We start from the raw sequence: 18,849 nt of genomic DNA on the forward strand, positions 1-18,849 counted from the left end.
TTCATGGCTCTGTTGTCTGCTTAGTTAAGTAGGAGAAGCTTGGATGGAAACAAACATACAGCTATAGGGCCCTTTTGGCTGTAGCCATGTGACTTTGGGCACATGTTGATCTTGAGCGTCATGTTTAAGCTTCTCTAGGTCTCTATAACTGCCCTGTCAGTTTGGTTAAATATTTCCTACCCAATAGCTCTCTTCAGATACATGAATCTTAACTTTGATTGCACTCAATTTATTGATCCATTTTTCAATTTTTCAGAAGACTGGTAAGAGGCAGGTAAAAAGTCTCCTTACCTTTGTATAACCATTTTTTTACTCAGCTTTGAACTGCCTTGGGTGCTGGGCTCATCTGTTTTGCATCTGAGCTGCTGCCAGCACACAACAAATTGAATTTGCACTTGTACCATGTGTCAGCATACACTTGCAGCCCTGCTGAGTGACTTGGAGCAGGGAATGCAGGTGTGGGCTGGCTTCCATGTGGATGTGGGATGGGTGGCCTGGTCTCACAAGCTCACTGGTGTAGGATTATTCCCTCAAAATGTTTTTAAAAAATTCAAACTAGCAGAGTGGTTTGTTGCGTTTTGGTTCATGGTTGTGCCTAGCAGCCAGGGCCTTGAAGCCAAGGCTTAGAACTTAACAGGAGCTTGTATTACTCTATCAAAAAGACCTTGATTATAACCTGTACTGATAAGTTATGTTCAGGAAAAAAGTTAATCTTGTATATACAGTGAATGAAGTTCAAAGCTAAAGATATTGTGGAATGCTGAAGAGCTTTATCAGCCTCTTGAAAACTCTGCTCTTAGCTACCTGTCAGCTTGATGCATCTTCAGCACAAGGAATATTCACTTTTTTCCCTAAGGCTGGGTGCTGCCATTAAGCTGCTTCATAGAAAATGACTAAAGTAGTGAATTTCTGCTACATAAAAGATATTTAAGTAGGGAACAGGGTCTTGTTCTTTACCTCTTAGAGTAAATAAATTGATAAATGACCTACTTGCACGTTAAAGATTGTTGATGTAGAATTACCCTTCCCAATTTATAAATACTTATGAAGCTGTTTAATGAATTCCTATTTTTTCTCCCGTGTCTTTTGCAGGTATTCGTTATAGTATGGACGTTAGTGTGGATGAAGTGAAAGCCTTAGCGTCTCTCATGACATACAAATGTGCTGTGGTTGGTAAGTGTTCATTTTTCAAGCAAGATTTCAATCTTCAGTTTCAATCAGTACTGATATAATTACATAAAAAACCAAACATGTAAAGTATTAAAATGTATTTCAGACACTAATCTCTAACTTAAATCTGTAGCAAGGTGGGAAAAATCTAGTGACCAAAATAATAATACATATTCCTTCTGCTATTACTGAAAATAAACTTCTAATAAAGTTGCATTTTCATTTGAAAAGTCCAAATTCTGCTAACTACCCTTTCCTATAGAAAGTACTGCATCTTGAACTCAAATTCAAGCATGACCAACTTGGATTAGTAGGGGACTAATTTTAGGGGGAACAGATGGAGGCTGTAAAGGATTTAGACAGGGGGAGTTGTGGAGAGAGAAGGATAAAATTCCTTTATGGGTTATAAAGAAGTATAATTTGTACACAGCTACTAAATAGTAGAGGAGTTTGGAGAGAATCTCCATATGTAAGAAAAGAAAGTACTTTCCTAATGTATATAGATGTGCTTAGGACTTCCAAAGTAAAATTTTTGAACTAAACCAATAAAATATAAAAGGTAAAACTTATTATTTCTACAAGTGTCAAGGACAAGAGATATTTAAGCATAGAAGATCTGAATAATGAATTTTCGACTTTTAAAGACCATTTTCAAAGTGCCTTGAAAGATCTCCCATTTTTATAAGAGTACCTAGATCAGATTATAACTTACACTTCAGAAGCCATGAACGCAACAAAACCAAAATCACTGCTAAAATCAAAGATATAATTAACACATCTTTCTCATGTGTTCTGCCTTTATTGTTGAAAAAGTAAAATGATTTTCCTTTGCATTCTTGTAGATGTGCCATTTGGTGGGGCAAAGGCTGGTGTCAAGATCAATCCCAAGAACTACACAGTAAGCCTAATCATAGATAAAAATTTGGTTATCTGCAGTACTGAAGCCAGCCAGTTAAAAAAGCTCTTCTAAGGGCATTATTGACCACTTAAAACCTCCTGCCACTTCTGCCTCTGTAAAGGCTGAATATAGCCTGTGCATGCAAATAGGTAGGAAAAGAATTTTTAAAAGGTCTGTGTTGCAGAGGTGGAATACTTTAATTACTTAATTTATTTTTTTTTTTTCTGAAAATTAGGAGACTACAAATAATTTGGAACCTGGATTTTTTTTTTAAGTTGAAATTGTTAATAAAAGCTTAAATTAAGTTACTCTTCAAAAAAAGTTAAATGTTTTTGTTTATTTTGACTAATAGTTTTATGCTCCATTAAACCATTCTATGCAGTGTTCCAGTGTGAATAATAACTAACTTGGCTTATAAAAGGTTTACAGCAGGCTTGCCTTCTTGCCCTAATTAAAACAACTTGTACAGAAAGGAATACTAGAATACATAACAGATATTCCAAGCTCAAAGCTCCTGTAAGGATTTGTGTCAAGTCGTTTGCTTGTGTTGATTACACAACTGGCCAGGGCCAGCTCTTGCTGCTGCTGGTTGTAAATCGTTCACACGGGATATCAGATTTGCTTGCTGGAAATCTCTGCTGTGGGCACAGGTGGCTCTTCCTGTGCCGTGCTCCTGACTTGTCACGGATCAGAATGTACAGAAAGAAAGCCCAATGTTTCTTGTGCTGCCTGAATACCAATGGTCTGCTAGGGAGTGGCATATAAATTATATAAATTATGAATCATCCTTTTAAAAGAAGAGGGCGTTTGCTTCTGCTTGGGCTAAGTTTGAGCAAATACTTGTAAGCACTAATGATTTCTTCTGATATTTATTGCATTTTCTCTGTAGGACAATGAATTGGAAAAGATCACAAGAAGGTTTACCATGGAGCTGGCAAAAAAGGGCTTTATTGGTATGCTGAGCAGCTTTACTATTCAAATTTAGGAATCTGGTTTGTTGTGCACTGGCAGTGTCCATTAGGTAATATCCTTAAATAACAGTATTTTTGAGAACTGTAAACAATTTGGGTACAGAACTTTCAGCAAGAACCACAAAGAATTGAGTCATTGCATCCTACTGCATTTTAAAGGGAACCATGTCTTAACATTTTCTGGTGGCTGTTCTGCTATGAGAAGCCACAGAAGCTGAGGTCACAGTATCCAAAATGAATCACATTTCTCTCAGAGTTAGAGCATAAAATGGTGACCATGTTTGTTGCAGTTTTAATCTCTAATAGCAAACTCTTCACTGTTACTGTTTCCTGGCGTCTCAGTTGAGGCTTTTGGCAGGTATCTGAGGAAAGAGAGGAAGGAAATAGAAGATCCACCCCAGCAAAAGCTGATGGCTTCACCCATGGCAACCAGGGGCTGCAAGGGAAGCGTAGGCAAGAAGCATAGGAGCTTGTTGTAACAGAACCTCTGTTCTGCTTCTGTAATGTCAGTAGGGGCTTCATTCACACTCAGCCCCGAGCTGTTCCGGTAGCTTTGCTGCCTGGACATCTCCTCTGCAGAAAGCTGAATATTACCTGCTCAACCTTTAGTTAGGGAGCAGCTTTACCCAGAGAAGGTTCTTACTCAAATGAATAACAAGGCATGTAACTACTTAAAGGTCTGTCATGTATTCCTGATATCTAACTGCCTTAGGAATATCTATCCTTTTATCTGCATTTTCTTGCTCTTCAGCCAGAATGTTTGTCATCTGCTCTTCCAGAGTATTATCATCTAAATTAAGCTCCTTTATAAACACACTTACTGATGTTACATGTGACTATGGTTTTACTATACACAATGCAAGCTATAGTGATCATTAGTTCAGTGACAATTAAAATGCCTTGATAAAATTGTCTTACATTTTGGCTCTCTGGTTGGTGCTACACAACTTTCACAAACCTTTTAAAAATACTTAGAAAAAATTGTTGGGGCAGAGTTGCATATAATATCCTGATTAACAAGTTTCTATAATCTTAAATAGTCTGGGGAAACACTATTTTTAGCTATCTACAAAAAACAGATTTTTTTTTTTATTTCAACAGATGTGAGAGATTTCTTTTAAGGGTTTATTTCATCAAGAAAGAGAAATTAAACCTTTCTTGAAGTAAGTAGTAAAATCAAGTGCATGTTCTACATGCAGTGACTAGGAACAGCCTACCTTCAATATATAAACTTACCCAGGAACAGAAAGGAAATTCTTACGCTGAAGAATCCAATCAATGTCACAGTAGACAGCACTCTCCCTGCAAAAAAACCCAAACCACATTTGATGCGTGATTTTTTATTGATGATGTGGCCTTCACCTTTTATCAAATGGCTTATGTAAAGGTTGGGGGTTTTGATAGTATTTTAGAAAGGTGTGACACAGCATCTAAAACTGCATTGAATCCAGAAGAATATGTTGCGTGCATAATAAACCAAGGATTAAACAGGAAAACGGTTCTTCTCTGCACAGTTCCCAAGGGAATAATGATTGAAAATAACTATTTGTGTTTGATCCTTAAGAGCTGTTTTCACTGTTGCCAACAGGACCTGGTGTGGATGTGCCTGCTCCTGATATGAGCACAGGGGAGAGGGAGATGTCCTGGATTGCTGACACCTATGCCAGTACCATAGGACACTATGTAAGTCTTAAGCAGAGACTTTCAAGCAGAAAAGTTGCCTAATTATATCAATTTGTTTACTTCTTGGATCTAGAAATATTCTTGCAAACTGTGACAACCTCAGTGGTGTGAGGATTTTAGGGTACAGCAAAGGAAAAATAGCTGTAAGGATAATATTCTTACACTAGCCTTAAAAGAAGCTTCTCTGATACAATACTTATTGCAACTGTTCAACAAAAAGAAAATACACTGTTTTTAAAGGCATATAGTCTAAAATGGGTTTCTGTTTCTATAATTTTCCTCTGTTCTTCATTGGTACTGTAATTACTAATTTAAAGCTGTTAACTGATAACTGAATTTACAGCTTTTATTAAATACATGCTTATGGTTTTGTTCATTCAAGAGACCATGCAAATTAAGTTCACACTTGGTATAACTTGCAAAAGTTTTAAGATTCTCTGCAGTCTCCTAGAAGTAACAAGTTTTATTGTGGACTTCAGCAAATTCTTCAGAGTGTAAAGCAACAGGACACTGACATAATTTACAGCCAGGGAGGCAATAAAAAAAAAAAAAAAAAAAAAGTTTTAAAAAATTACTTTTTGATGCTAGCCCTTGGTTTGGCCTTTGTCCTTGTGTCAGTGGGGTTATTTGTGCCTGTTAACCAAACACTTCCGTTGTATTCTTTAAACAGGTCAGTTCAAAGGAAAATACATTTTGGACAACTCATTTGTTAGTAGCTGTGTATGAGTGTGTTAATGTGCTAATCTATTGCAGATTTGCCTATCCCAGCTCCTTTTGAAATGGAAAGACTCTTTCCTTGTACTTTGTGCAGTCCTACAGCAGGGTGTGTGCCTCGGCCACTGGTGCCACCCACCACATTCCTCACCCTGGCACATCTGCTCAGGACAGGCCTGGCTGTCCTCAGGCAGTCTCCTGGCATAAGACTTGTCTGAAGCCTTGGACAGTAGGAGGTGGGGTGGCACAAGTTATTATTTTAAGTCTGAAATACATTCTGAGGTACCTTATGGAAGGAAAAAAGGAATGCTTGAGGAATCAGCTGTGGCATGTGGATTAGTTGAGTTAAATCACTTTTACACAGAGCTCTCCATTAGGGATACCACTGTAAAACATTACTTGCTTTTTGCTGTTCACATATTTTAATTAAAGTATGATATCTGATAAAAAGCCAAAAATACGACTTCAGAAGGACTTCAACATGCAGGGTGGCAACTAGTTCCCTCAGTCAGAACTTCAAAGTCCTACTTAGACCAAAACTACTGCCTCAAAGCATTGAGTTTTAACATTTCACTTACTGCTCTAAAATGTGTATTTTACTGTGATACAACAGCACTGTATTATTAAGACTGACAAATAGGATCACAGCAAGTGACCTGCTTTAAGATTTGCTGTTTTGAAGAGTTATCATACAGTTTAATACAAAAGCTTCATTTTTAAAATTTAAACAAAACCCTGATAGAGAAGTCTTCAAATGGATTAATTTCTTATTCTTTCCACTTGATAATTGCACCCTATTGTGTAGTCCTACACATTCTTATGATTCAATGACAACAGAAAAGAATATAACTACTGAGGATTAAAATTGAAATTATACTACCACAGCTTCATTTTAGACTCCTTCTGTATGGCAGTATCCTATTGAAAAATAAAAAAAAAAAAAAATGAGAGGATTCAGGAACACTTTTCTGCAAAGTTAATTTAAAAATGCAAATAAGGGGGGGTGGGGCAGAATGTTAGTTTACTTAATTTTTGTCATGTTGCTTGTTAGTATGCTCAAGAGAGAGTGGTAGCCGCAGTGGAACTCCAGAGCTGTTGTTGAGAATGACTAGGTAATGGAGAAGGAAAGTGAGAATTCTGACAAGGCTATAAAAAGGGGAACAATCCATCAAAACCAGTTTCTAGAGGAAGATGTTTCAGATAACCAGCTGGTTGGGAAATCAAGAGCAAAAAGGAAGGTGATTAAGGAGTACTAAAAAGATAAGTGACCATGGGAGAAGAAGGGAAGGGGGCTAAGAGCAGAAAATGAGCAACAAACAAAAGAGAAACAAGCCGTAATTCCAAACACAGATGGAAGCTGTGCAAGGGACTACATTCAGTGGAGTGGAAAGATAACTCTGGTGAGAGGGATCTGAGATATAGACCTAATGGCTCTGTGCTTGCACACTGCACACAGCTGTGTTCAGGGAGTTTCAAGTGGGAAGGATAAATCAAACAGATAAAAACACATAAGGGAAGTTTGCTCAAAACCTCCCATACAGACCCAGGAAGGCTGGAGAGACAAGGAGAACATCATTGCAGAGGAGAAAGGGGTTAAGAAAGGAGCAAAAGTTGATGCCTGAACATCACCAACTAAGTTCATGAGATACCAGTGCTGATATAGAAGTCTTTGATGCTAGCTATAAGCTGTTTTTCAAGGTTCTCAGAAAAAGCCATGCTCTTTGGTTTTCACCCAAGGTGTGTTAAAAGTTTTTGTTTATTGACTTGAAACCAAAGATTTTAGGACTTTGACATCAGCTGTGGCTTTTATATGTGACTTTAGGAAGACCTGGATCTGCCCTCACTTCATGCTCTGTTTTCTTGACAAACCATGCAAGTTGTTAATAAACTACTGTGTTAACTGTTCCAGAAAATCCATCTGAAGTTGCTGGATCACTGAATTATATATGGCTGAAGTTTTTTATTAAATTAATCCTTTCCGCTCTTCTGAACTTCCTGACACAATCAACTGACTTTTGGTACACAGGAAAGGACTTTGATAAGTACATTCCTATATATGGTGGGAAGCTGTATTTCTTCATGTGTTTATAAAAATATATTTCCTCTTTTGTGAATGCATGAAGCCCAAAGCATAGTTTAAAATCATATAAGAGAATAAAAACCTGAAAGTCCATCAAAACATCAAGCCAAGCTGTTCCACAGAAGCACCCCTGCCAATCTTTGTTACAGTTGACATGCCACAAGAGGGAGCATACAGCTTATGGAGAGCAGCAAGCTGTATTTTGGGAGGCTGAATTAGGAATTCTGTAGCAAGCCCAGCATCACTTCTGTTGTTCTTAAAGAGGGTTATATGTTAACTCGCTATCATTTTCAAACAGAAAATAGTTTTAGTCTTCATTATGGCTCTAGTCTCCTCCAGCCCTTCTGCCTCCACTTACTTTTGTCTGCTCCTTTCCTTCCTCTCACCAAGCATCCTACACCACAGGCATGCAAATGCCTTTGGCACAAGGGATGGAGCGGAGGGAGCCTCCCAGTGAATGTGTGGCTGGTGGAATGGAAACCCATCCGGCTGCTGGCACACTCGTTTCAGTGGATTCTCTTTCATCCCTACTTTTTCACTTGTGTTGGAAGCCAAGCCACCGTGTGACTGTGCTCCCAGGGTGTGGGAGCATGGGAACCACTGGTGACAGAGGAGGGAGGTCCAGTGTCTGGTTTGGAAGAATTTCTTTCAAGTCATTAATTCCAATTGGAAAAATCAGCTATGGTTTTAAACAGTGCTATTTTCTCTTGGCTGACTGGCATATGGAAAACTTAATTTTATTGCCACCAAATTAAGAATAGAGGCTTGATTGTAAATGCTGCTTTTCTGAATAAAAGTAGTAAATACCCAGCTTTTCCCATATGACTTTAAAGCTGCAGACTTCCTCTGAGAGCACCCTGTATTTTGACTACATTACCTTGTTTTATAATTGCAAAATAACTGACTTTTTTATAAAGGAACACTAAACGCTGTTTAAAGATAATTAAAAGCTAGTTCAAGGATATGTCTGAGCCCTTAAAACAATTAAGACTTCAAAAGTAATGATGTAAAGAGAGTATGGCTGTAAATAGGAGCCGACTTTGAGATGCATTCCTGAAAGCTTTTTGATTTGTTTGCTTGTGGATGTCACCGTGATACACAGACTGAAGTTAACATACACACTTAGAGGCAGCAAAAAAATCACAAACCACATGCACTACTGCATTACACGTCTTTCCTGAAAGAATATTCTGAGGTGTTCACACACAGTGAGGAAGGAAATCATCTTTACAAACTAAGTGCGTTTAAGCTATATCATGTCCGATTCTTACAATTTATGTTTTCCCTTATGTCTAAAGTGCACAAAACTTGTTGTTCCAGCTGTTCTTTGATTAATTCCATGTCTCACAAGTCCTTTGCTGTTTTACAGGATATTAATGCACATGCATGTGTAACTGGTAAACCCATCAGCCAGGGTGGGATCCATGGACGTATATCTGCAACTGGTCGTGGTGTCTTCCATGGAATTGAAAATTTCATCAATGAAGCCTCATATATGAGCTTATTAGGAATGACTCCAGGATTTGGAGATAAAACATTTGCTGTTCAGGTAACTTTTTTCCTTGGACTGTAGGAAAAGAAGTAGTACACGGACTTTCAGTAGAGCTGTTTTTAAAACAAGTTGTAGTAGCCCTTAAAAACAGAGAGCTTTAAAACTTCCAAGTTAACCTTTATTCTCAAATTCAGCATAAGTGTCCTTTATTTTGGACTGGTTTTTATAAACTGAAATTTCAATTGCATTGCAAATTTCTTTGCACAGGCACAAAGCCAAATCTCTGTAGTCTTTATGGTCTTATAAGCTGCAAACACAAAAATGATACACTGTTTTGGGAGTTCTTTAAACTAAGGCATAGCACACTTTTCAGTGAGCTGTGACACTGGCTTTACCAACACAAAATTTGTTGCAATGTTTTACAGTAAAATATTTAAGGAGAGGAGGAATTGAGGGTTATGTTCTTGTTCCATTATGGAATAAGCAGTTGGAAAAATAGAAACTAAGACCTTATCCTAAGTTTGTATGGTTGAATGTATGTTTTTGGTGTTCCGAAGACTCTGGGATTTATATAGTTGAATTTTGAAAGGGTTTGATAGTCAGTAGTATGCATTATAATTCCTAAAATTTCAAAGAAAAGAAACTTGTTCAACTTTAAACAGTATGTTACTTGGAGGGTTTGAGGAACTGATTTGTTTTGTTGTTTTCAAAAAGTGCTTGTTAGAAATAGCAGAGTAATTGTAACCTCCAGGTTGTCCTCTAGTTGACCTGTGGGCTGGAACAAACATCTTTACCCTGCACAGGCCCAGCAGCACATTTGTCTCCCTGCACTTCAGCATTTTCATGCCTGGCAGAGGACTAACCAACAGGCACTTAAGCAAAACTTAGGCTGAAAACATGGCCATAAGAAAAGCAGAAAATTTTCGTAGGCAAATGAGCCTAGAGCATTTCAAAGAGACCTAAGGCATGACAGACTCTTCTATCAAGGTTTGCTTCTAACATGTAAGCAAAAAGTATAATTTGAAGCTATGTTATACAGGAATCGATTATTCAGCTTTTTTTCAGCCCAGAATCATATGACAAGCTTTCAACATCAATCATATGACTTTTTGGTCTGCTACATGTGTTCTTTTCCTTCCAGAACATCAGCATTCTGGAAGTAAAGGAACTTAATGGCGTGGAATTAAGTCAGTAGTCATACAAAAATCTGCTATCATAAAGTACATACACAGAGTGTTCCCAAGTTGATAAACATCATGGTTTTGAGAATTTCTTAGTAGCATTACCTCTTCCTTTCTATATTTCCAGTATAAAACACTTACCACAACTGTACCTTGCTGGCTACAGTGCATAATTTCTGCAATGGTATTCAGACAAGAATCTAATGTGTGTAGATTTCTTCCATCTAAACACATCATCTAATGCCAAGGTGTGTCAATAGATAAATAAAAATAGATAGATAAAGAACTATTTAAAACTATATAAGTCTTAGTAGTAGCCATCATTTTAGCTGGAGGGTTAACTACTTTTCCCTTTCTCTTTCCACCTTCAGGGATTTGGTAACGTGGGCTTGCATTCTATGAGATATTTGCATCGTTTTGGTGCAAAATGCGTCGCTGTTGGAGAGTTTAATGGTTCCATCTGGAATCCTGATGGGATTGACCCAAAGGAACTAGAAGATTTCAAATTGGTATGAAACTTAGCTAAGCAAAGAAAGTTTCATTTTTGCCAGCTTTGCAAGTACACAGAATGACTGATGACTGTTGACTGGTTTTGTGATATTTAAAGCATGTTGCAAATAGTCCTTACAAAGTGGCTTAGAAGTGTTGATTCTTCTGACTTTCCTTCTTACCCTCAACAAGAATGCAAATGCAGGTGGTACCTTTTTTACCCTTTGACCTGACTCTCAAAAAAAAGTCTGTATGTGTGCAGGCTAATTACTTTGTTTTCAGAATTGGAATTATTATTATATTGCCTTTTTCCTGCCTAAACTAGGAAGGATGTCTCAAGGAACCAGGGCAAGGAGGTTTCCTGAAGGATTCCTTACTGAGAATCACAAGCACATGGTCTTTTAAAATGTACAAAGTGTACTTTTGCTGTTTCTCACGTATTGGATGTTTTTGAAAGAACGAAAGCCTGTCTGGCAGTGTGACTTGAATGTGTAGTTCATAATGAAAACTGGATGTGGTCTTTTTATTTCAGTTTCCAAGTGAAGCAGACTTGATGGGACAGTTCACAGGCACTACAATACAATCTTCTGCTTAAGCTTTCTTAGGGGCTTATTTGATGTGTCTTCTTTTATATAGGGAATATTTGAATTTCTTTATCACCCTCTTTCTCAAAAGAATGAAGATTCTATCACTAAACAAAGGCTATCATTGTTGTACTGAATTTTAAAAACCACTTATCTTATGTGATGCAACTTATCCTGGGTGTAGCAGACTAGTGAGTCATTTCTGTTTGAAATCTATTTTAAGAACTGAGAGGGACCTTTTTTTTTCACTGTCTTTATGCATACAGCAGTTATGCTTCAGTCTTGGGAACTGTGTTCCTGAAGCTTTGTTGCTTGCTTTTTATGTCTAAGTAAGGATAGGAATTATGTTATGTGCTGTCCCTCTAGTACTGTTGCTTCTCCCTTTCCTCTCTCTGAAAGTCAGAAGGGAAGAAATTCGTATGAGTGCACAACACACTAAAACCACTGTGGTTTGTTTTCTTCACACAGCAACACGGGACAATCATGGGCTTCCCTAAAGCAAAGCCACTTGAGGGCAGCATTCTGGAAACAGACTGTGACATTCTCATCCCTGCTGCCAGCGAGAAGCAGTTGACCAAGGCCAACGCACACAAGGTTAAAGCAAAAGTAAGTCAAAGAGTTCAAATGGAAATGAAAACTAGGGATGGTCTATTTAAATACTAATATTCTATAATCAGCATATATAAACTATAAACTAACCCAAATCTATACCTCTGAGTTACTCTGTGCTGTGATTTCTTTCAGATTATTGCTGAAGGTGCCAATGGGCCTACAACTCCCGAAGCTGACAAAATCTTCTTGGAGAGGAATATCATGGTTATCCCTGTAAGGTTCTATCATGACCTTTGAGTTTCATTGGAACGTTGAAAAATGTTCAAAAGGAATATTTTTGTGAAGAGTAGCAAGGTGCTAGTTATTGAAGGCTTTTATTAATGGCCATTCATTCTCTCAAGAGTGGTTTTTAAAAATTGATGTCTAGGAAGTGGGTGTCAATGTTCCTGAAGAATGATAATATTTATTAAAGACCTCATTACAACTGTAAATGACCAAAATGACCGTGATTATTAGCTGACATTTGCTCAATCAAAATGTGCATTAAACACAGGAAGAAGGAAGAGTAAATATTTTGGCCACTTTGTAGACATGGTGAGTCTGGGTGAAGCTCTGACAGAACTGTGTACTGCAGAGTGTATAGAATATGTCTGGTGATAATTTGAAAGAATAAGACCTATCCAGCTATAATGACAATTTTTACACAGAGAAAGGGTGTCCTGATCAAGTGATCTTGCTAGATAGAGTAGCTGATCTTCAGCTTTTGCTCACTGAGATGACCTAAGAATGCTCTAATTTTCTTAAACATTTGTGCTAAAATAGAAGTCTGTCAAGTGCACCTGAACTTGATGTGTTTTAAAGTCACAATAAAAGTAAATCAGTAGATGTAAATCAGTAGAAGTAATCCCTGAACTGAAGAAGAGGGTGTTGTCCTGTAAGAGTAAGAAGTGGATTGTCTTCTGTACTGCAGTTTAAAATGGTGCCTCATACATAATACTGCTTGCTTTTGCAGAGTATGATAGCACTGTCTTTGTCACATGGTCACAGTTCAAAATATTTATTCTTCCTGTGCAGGACCTTTACCTGAATGCTGGTGGTGTAACAGTATCCTACTTTGAATGGCTGAAAAACTTGAACCACGTCAGTTATGGCCGTTTGACTTTCAAATACGAAAGAGATTCAAACTACCACTTGCTCAGTAAGTGCTCACTTCTGCTTCCAAGCACTGTTTAATTAATGGACTGGACCAGCAAACACCAAATGTGGGATAAAAAAATAGAACTCTTACATTCACCACAATTTCCCCAGAAGTCTGTAATTGCTGCTTACTAAAGAATAGAAAAGGTTTTATAGGTTAACTGATCTACAACTCTAATGACTTAAGTTAAATGCATACTTTTTTTGGTAATCTTTTAATTCTTCCCTCAGTTTTGTAAAATAGTAAAGTCAAGGCACTTAAGTGAAATATTTATTACTTCTTAATAAATGTCTTTCAGCTGTACACTTTGTATTTAGGAAGCATTCAAAGTTCAAGTGGGTGCCATTGTTCTGCACATACAGCAATAAAGGATTTCTATAAAGGCCAATAATATAATAGAGACAGGCACTGGAAAAACCTGCTTATGGCTCATAGCTCCACTTATGGTCATTCTGTGCTGCCTACTTTCTGGGAAACAATAACAATTACGTGAAGAGAGGAAGCTCAGTGAAGAAAAACTGGAGGATGTTGCTCCATTTTAAACAATACTCTGTAGAAAACCTGAGAATCTTGAGACACTGGACTTGACAAAACATACACCTGCATAGTTTTTAATATAAACCTTTCTCATAAATCTTACATTGTAAGGTGTTTCTAAGGTAGTGGAGAGTTATGGCAATTCTCATCTTTTTCTTAACTTGGAGATTGTGTTATCTCAAATGCTTTTTGTTGCTGTTTAGGAATTTCAGAATTTCAATTTTTTTTTAGTGTCTGTCCAGGAAAGCTTGGAAAGAAAATTTGGGAAACATGGGGGAACTATTCCAGTTGTGCCTACAGCAGAATTTCAAGACAGGATATCGGTAAGTCGTTGCTGCTGGGTTTTTTACTGTTAGGGGAGCTGTACTCTGATATTATAACTGAAATCTAAATCTTACCATTGTAGCTATCATGGAGCACTTCCCCAAGCAAATCATTAGTACATAATTAGCCTGATGGCCAGACAAAGAAAGTAAGCAAATGATCTGAACTGCTCCAGAATATTGGAAATAAGCTATTTTTGATTTTTTTTTTACTTCAGCCCATACAAAATACCTCCAGTATCATAAAAAAGCAAGTTTTAATATAGATGCATTTTGTATTTTGAAGTTCTTGTTGATATAGTTTGCCTGGTTTCCCAAAAAACTTTGAACCAAGATATCACACCACAGACAGTTTGATGTTTCTGTAACTCCAGAATAACAGCTGGGTGAAAAACTTTAGTTTGTCCCTTTAAGAGTGAATCAACAGACAAAGAAATGTCAGGCAAAATTCATTGCTATCTATTGTGTAGCAATACATGGTGGGGAAATTGCCACATGAACTGGTGGGTTGTGAGCTCATCCATTTGCATTTAAAAGGAAATTTGAAAGTGATGACAAAATACAAGCATAGAAATCTATAGTAATCAATAAGCAAATCCAGCATTAGAAATTTTTTCTGATTTTTTTTTTTTCTCTTGATTCTGCTGCTGTGCTTCTTCTGCACTTTTTTTTCACTCCTGGGTTTCTCAGTCTCCTGAGCTGAGCTTCTTGGGGATACTACTTCACAGGGAATCCCACTTACTACAGTTCTCTGGGTCAGGACAAAAACTCCAAAGCCTGTTAGGATCTTGTTTCTTGTGTTTATTAGGATGTTATCACAAAACTTGGCAGGTCTCTCCAGACTTTCTGCACAAGTTCAGTTCACTGCAACTTGGCTCATTTCTTTCTGATGGTACAAAATGGCCTTGTGGCTCACTTTGGCTTTTAAGGCACAAAATGGCCCTGAACTACAGTTTTTTTATCTTTATACTCATTCTTATCCAATTAACAGTAGACACATATATTATTTTTCCTAATGACCCAATGACCCATCACCTGTGTACTGCATTGTGGCATTTTTTATCCAATCACCTACTATTACCCAAAAACTTCTAGAAGAAGAACATGAAGAAGATAGAAGAAGGAAAAGAAACAACATTCTAAATCCTCCATCTTGTCTTCTGCATTCTAAACTATTTTAAACTCTAAACTTTTTCACCCAGTGACTTAAAAAAACTCTCTAATCTATACACTCACACTTTTAGCTTTTCTATTTAACTTTAACAGGTTTTTTATGTATCACTAGGAAAACATGCTCATAAATTTCATGTTATATGAAATCCAGTGTTCTTCTGGATCTCAGAGCTAGGTACCAGAAACAAGGGCAAACACTCTGTGTTTCAGACTCCAACAAAAGGGTAAGACTGGCTAATGATGCTACCATATGAATTCAGAGTGTGCTGCCTTCTGAATGCTGTATGCAGGTTAAGTCTCTGCATCTTCAAACACTGGAAGTGTAGAAAAAGTTCAGAGCAAGATCACAAGGATAGATAAAAGTACAGGAGCCTCTCCAGCATGGAACAATGAACCAACCTAGGTACTACTAGCCTGAAGGAGGCCTGAGGTGGAGACAGTGATCTGTAGAATGAGGGATATGAAAAGAGGTGGGTATGGATAGATTGTTCACTGCAGGGAATACTGGAAGAGACTGAGATGTGTTCCAACAAAACCAGCACAGTGAAGTGCAGAATGAAGAATAAGGAGATGGTTCCTAGAAGAGCAGACAGTTCAGGTGTGCAATACTCTGCCAAGGGATACATGGAAACTAAAAGCATTGGTTAGTTTGGTTTATAAACTCAAATTCAGGAGGAGGAGGGACAAATGAGGAGGGGAAAAAAGTCCAGCAAGTTGTGGAAAACATTAAACCATGCTTCCTCAGGAATAAATCAGGGGAAGTGCATATAAACTTGGACCACAGCCAGATGATAGCAGTAGACTTTAGCCTGATCCAGAATTGTGCATATTACACGTGTTAGGCTACGTGAGTAGCACGTGTGATGGGTTCTCTGGCTTAAAGCAAATGCTGGAGTTCTTAAGCACAAGCCATAGAAACGGTCTTGAACTTTCTACTTCCAGACCCAATTAGTATTTGAGGGAAAACAAGTGTTTTGTCAAGATGTCAAATTATTAGTAAATTACAGCAATCAGGACGGTGGAACATTGAACCTGTAATGAGTCATCCTAATTCTTCAACTGCTTATTGTTCTATGTATTTAAAATTTTAATGGGAATAAAGATGTGGAGTTGCTGAGGGCTAATATAATGTGGAGTACATGAATTTGGGATCTATGCCCTTCCTAAAACCTGTTTTCAAAAAACAATTGCAATAGGTTGTTGACTCTTGGAAACTTTTTTGTTGAATATTTACTGTGTGGTCTGAAGGCTGAAAACAGTAATTACTACATCAGTAGATAATGGTAGCAGCATGCTTCTAAAAGCTAGGCTCATAAAAGTCTTCAGTGCTTACATCTGATGTTTTAGAATTGAATTGTCCATAGCTAGCTCTTCAAGAAACACAGTAAAGGCTATTTAGGTTCTTCACCCATCATTACAAGAGCGTGAGTGAGCAAGCTTCAGTAATTATGGGAATCCAACATGTCATTGGCCCCAGCACACAACTAGGACCTTTTTGTGTCTTGGATTAAACCTTCATTTTACTCTCTGTTGTTACAGGGTGCATCTGAGAAAGATATTGTGCACTCTGGGTTGGCTTACACGATGGAACGTTCTGCCCGGGTAAATACTGCATAACCATATATACTTACTTGAAAGAAAACTCACATGACTTTGGGACAGTTTTTTTAATAGGTTGTACAGAATTTCTTTGCAATTAAAGAGTAGATAAATAGTACATGATTAATGGAAGTCAGAGTATGAAGAATTTCTGCTCTGTGCCATCATGACCAACTTTAACTGGGTATAATAAACATTAGAGATTATTCTGGTAGAAGCTGTAGTAAGTAGAAACTTTTTAGTTGTCTTCTTGTACCTGGCTAATCTGGGACATGTACATAAGCGTGCTTTACTTCACCATTAACAGTTTTAGATTAATTCCTCTATGCTGTATGTTTAATTAGTGGGACAAAGGCTACTTGAAACATCTCACCTCTCCTTACCATGAAGAGTGGTAATATAGTAACCTGGGAAATATGTTCTTCCCTTTCAGTTCTCAGTTGTAAGGGGAATTGAGAAATTTCAGAATTGATCCATAAAGGATCAGAGCTCTGATAACAATCTAGCAGATCCTCTTACTCCTTACTTGGATCCAATGAGCAAAATTGTTGAGCTATTATGGAGAAACTTGCAGAAACTACATGTGACTTTTTCTGTTTCAGCAAATCATGCGTACTGCCATGACATACAACCTGGGTCTGGACCTGAGAACAGCTGCCTATGTCAATGCAATTGAGAAAGTCTTCAAAGTGTACAATGAGGCTGGTTTGACCTTTACATAAACAGGCCATGACCGCTCCTTGTTGTATCCCACCCCTCGCTGTTAATGTACCCTCTTCTTGAGAAAGCTTATCACAAGTTTACATGTAACCACAAAATTTCTTTTCTTCTGATATTATAGTGGATTCTATTCTCAATTAGTTTCAGTTCCAAACTAGTCTTTTTTACAATAAAAATCCATGGATTAGGAAATTGTATACAAGTATGTATCTGAAGATAACAGTTCATCTGCACTTGTGGGGGCCATTCTGGGTGTTTCGCCTACAAAACAAAATGGTACATTTTATGTATGAAAGAGTGGTCTTGCCACCTGAGCCACTTCTCAGACTTCAGATCAGATACTGTACTATATGAGCACTTAGCTCATTATTACTTCATGCACTTTTGTTTAATGACATAATTTTGGCTTCAGCACTTTCAGTAAGGCCTTGTATGATCAATGCTGTGGCATTGTCAAAGGAAGAATGGGCCTCCAGCAGGGATTAACTTTGATAGGAGTCTAGTTTTTATTTGTAGTAAAGCTTCAGGCCTGATTCTCTTAAGGCAATATTTTTTCTTTAACTGTGCTACTGTTACAGGACTGCCTTTCGTCGCTGGTTCAAGCTAGTTTGACTATCATCATGACGTTTGTAGCGCTGACAGACTAATATTTTTATAAGCTGAAACTATTGAGCAACTCTAGTTATGTTTTTAATCAAGTGTCTACATAACTATTCTGACTATAGGTTGTTTCCTTTTTTTTTTAAGAAAGGGATATTCTGAATTTGGTAAGCAATCATACTTAGGTTTTTTGGAATTCTTTTTCAGTCTTTTCCTTTCAGAGGCTTTCTGAAAATTAAATACTGCCTCAGTGAACAACTAGAGTGAAACTGAACCCAGAAATCATTGGCCAAACCACAGAGGAGCTAGAATGCTGCTATAAACTTAATTCACTGTCTTAACACACACAGCCTTTTTTTTTTTTTTTTTTGGCATCTTGAGGTCTTGAAAGTTTTGAACATAAAGTACAACAAAATGGACCTCAACAAAATATTGGATCAAGCACAGTTTTTGAAGTGTAAGGCTTTTGTCCCTTGGAGTCCCCTTGAAGTGCCAGATGTTATTTATGTAATGAATATGAATGTTTTTTTTAAAAAGACAATTAGTCCCTCCCAGAAACTCATGCTTTTTCCTAACTACTTTGTAACTGCATGACATAACCTGGAGAGAGAGCAGTTATTAAAAAAAAGTTGACCTTTCCAAACCTACTATGCTGGTGTATTACTGTTTTCTTTTTCATGCAATAGGTTTCTGTAGCTACCATCTGCAGCTCTTCAAAGCACACATGGTCTATTCGTTACCTGACCACTACTAAGATACTGTCACTGAATTATCTTAAGGGGCTCACTAATATGGATCTTTGTCTCTTGAACTTGCCTGTCAGCAAGATTTTGAAGTTGCATATATTTAGTAAATCATTTCAGGTCTTTTTAGCTTGTCCTCTTA

General features: G+C 37.5%; 1 protein-coding gene across 2 annotated transcripts in view; it reads left to right on the forward strand.

Annotated features, from left to right (window-relative positions):
• The window catches only part of GLUD1 (glutamate dehydrogenase 1), a 29,673-nt gene extending 11,062 nt beyond the window's left edge, over window positions 1–18,611 (forward strand). For both annotated transcript variants that reach the window (XM_086900866.1, XM_086900864.1), the window contains 12 exons: window positions 1,093–1,173; window positions 2,013–2,068; window positions 2,958–3,021; window positions 4,628–4,722; window positions 8,886–9,065; window positions 10,561–10,698; window positions 11,731–11,868; window positions 12,007–12,087; window positions 12,889–13,012; window positions 13,781–13,872; window positions 16,585–16,647; window positions 17,247–18,611. In XM_086900866.1, the coding sequence (XP_086756992.1) occupies window positions 1,093–1,173; window positions 2,013–2,068; window positions 2,958–3,021; window positions 4,628–4,722; window positions 8,886–9,065; window positions 10,561–10,698; window positions 11,731–11,868; window positions 12,007–12,087; window positions 12,889–13,012; window positions 13,781–13,872; window positions 16,585–16,647; window positions 17,247–17,366 (1,232 nt within the window). In that variant the 3' untranslated portion in view covers window positions 17,367–18,611. The remainder of the gene's footprint in view (window positions 1–1,092; window positions 1,174–2,012; window positions 2,069–2,957; window positions 3,022–4,627; window positions 4,723–8,885; window positions 9,066–10,560; window positions 10,699–11,730; window positions 11,869–12,006; window positions 12,088–12,888; window positions 13,013–13,780; window positions 13,873–16,584; window positions 16,648–17,246) is intronic.
• Window positions 18,612–18,849: the final 238 nt, after the last annotated feature.

Source organism: Cyanistes caeruleus, chromosome 8 (assembly GCF_971803275.1).
Source record: "Cyanistes caeruleus chromosome 8, bCyaCae1.hap1.1, whole genome shotgun sequence".
Lineage (NCBI taxonomy): Eukaryota > Metazoa > Chordata > Aves > Passeriformes > Paridae > Cyanistes > Cyanistes caeruleus.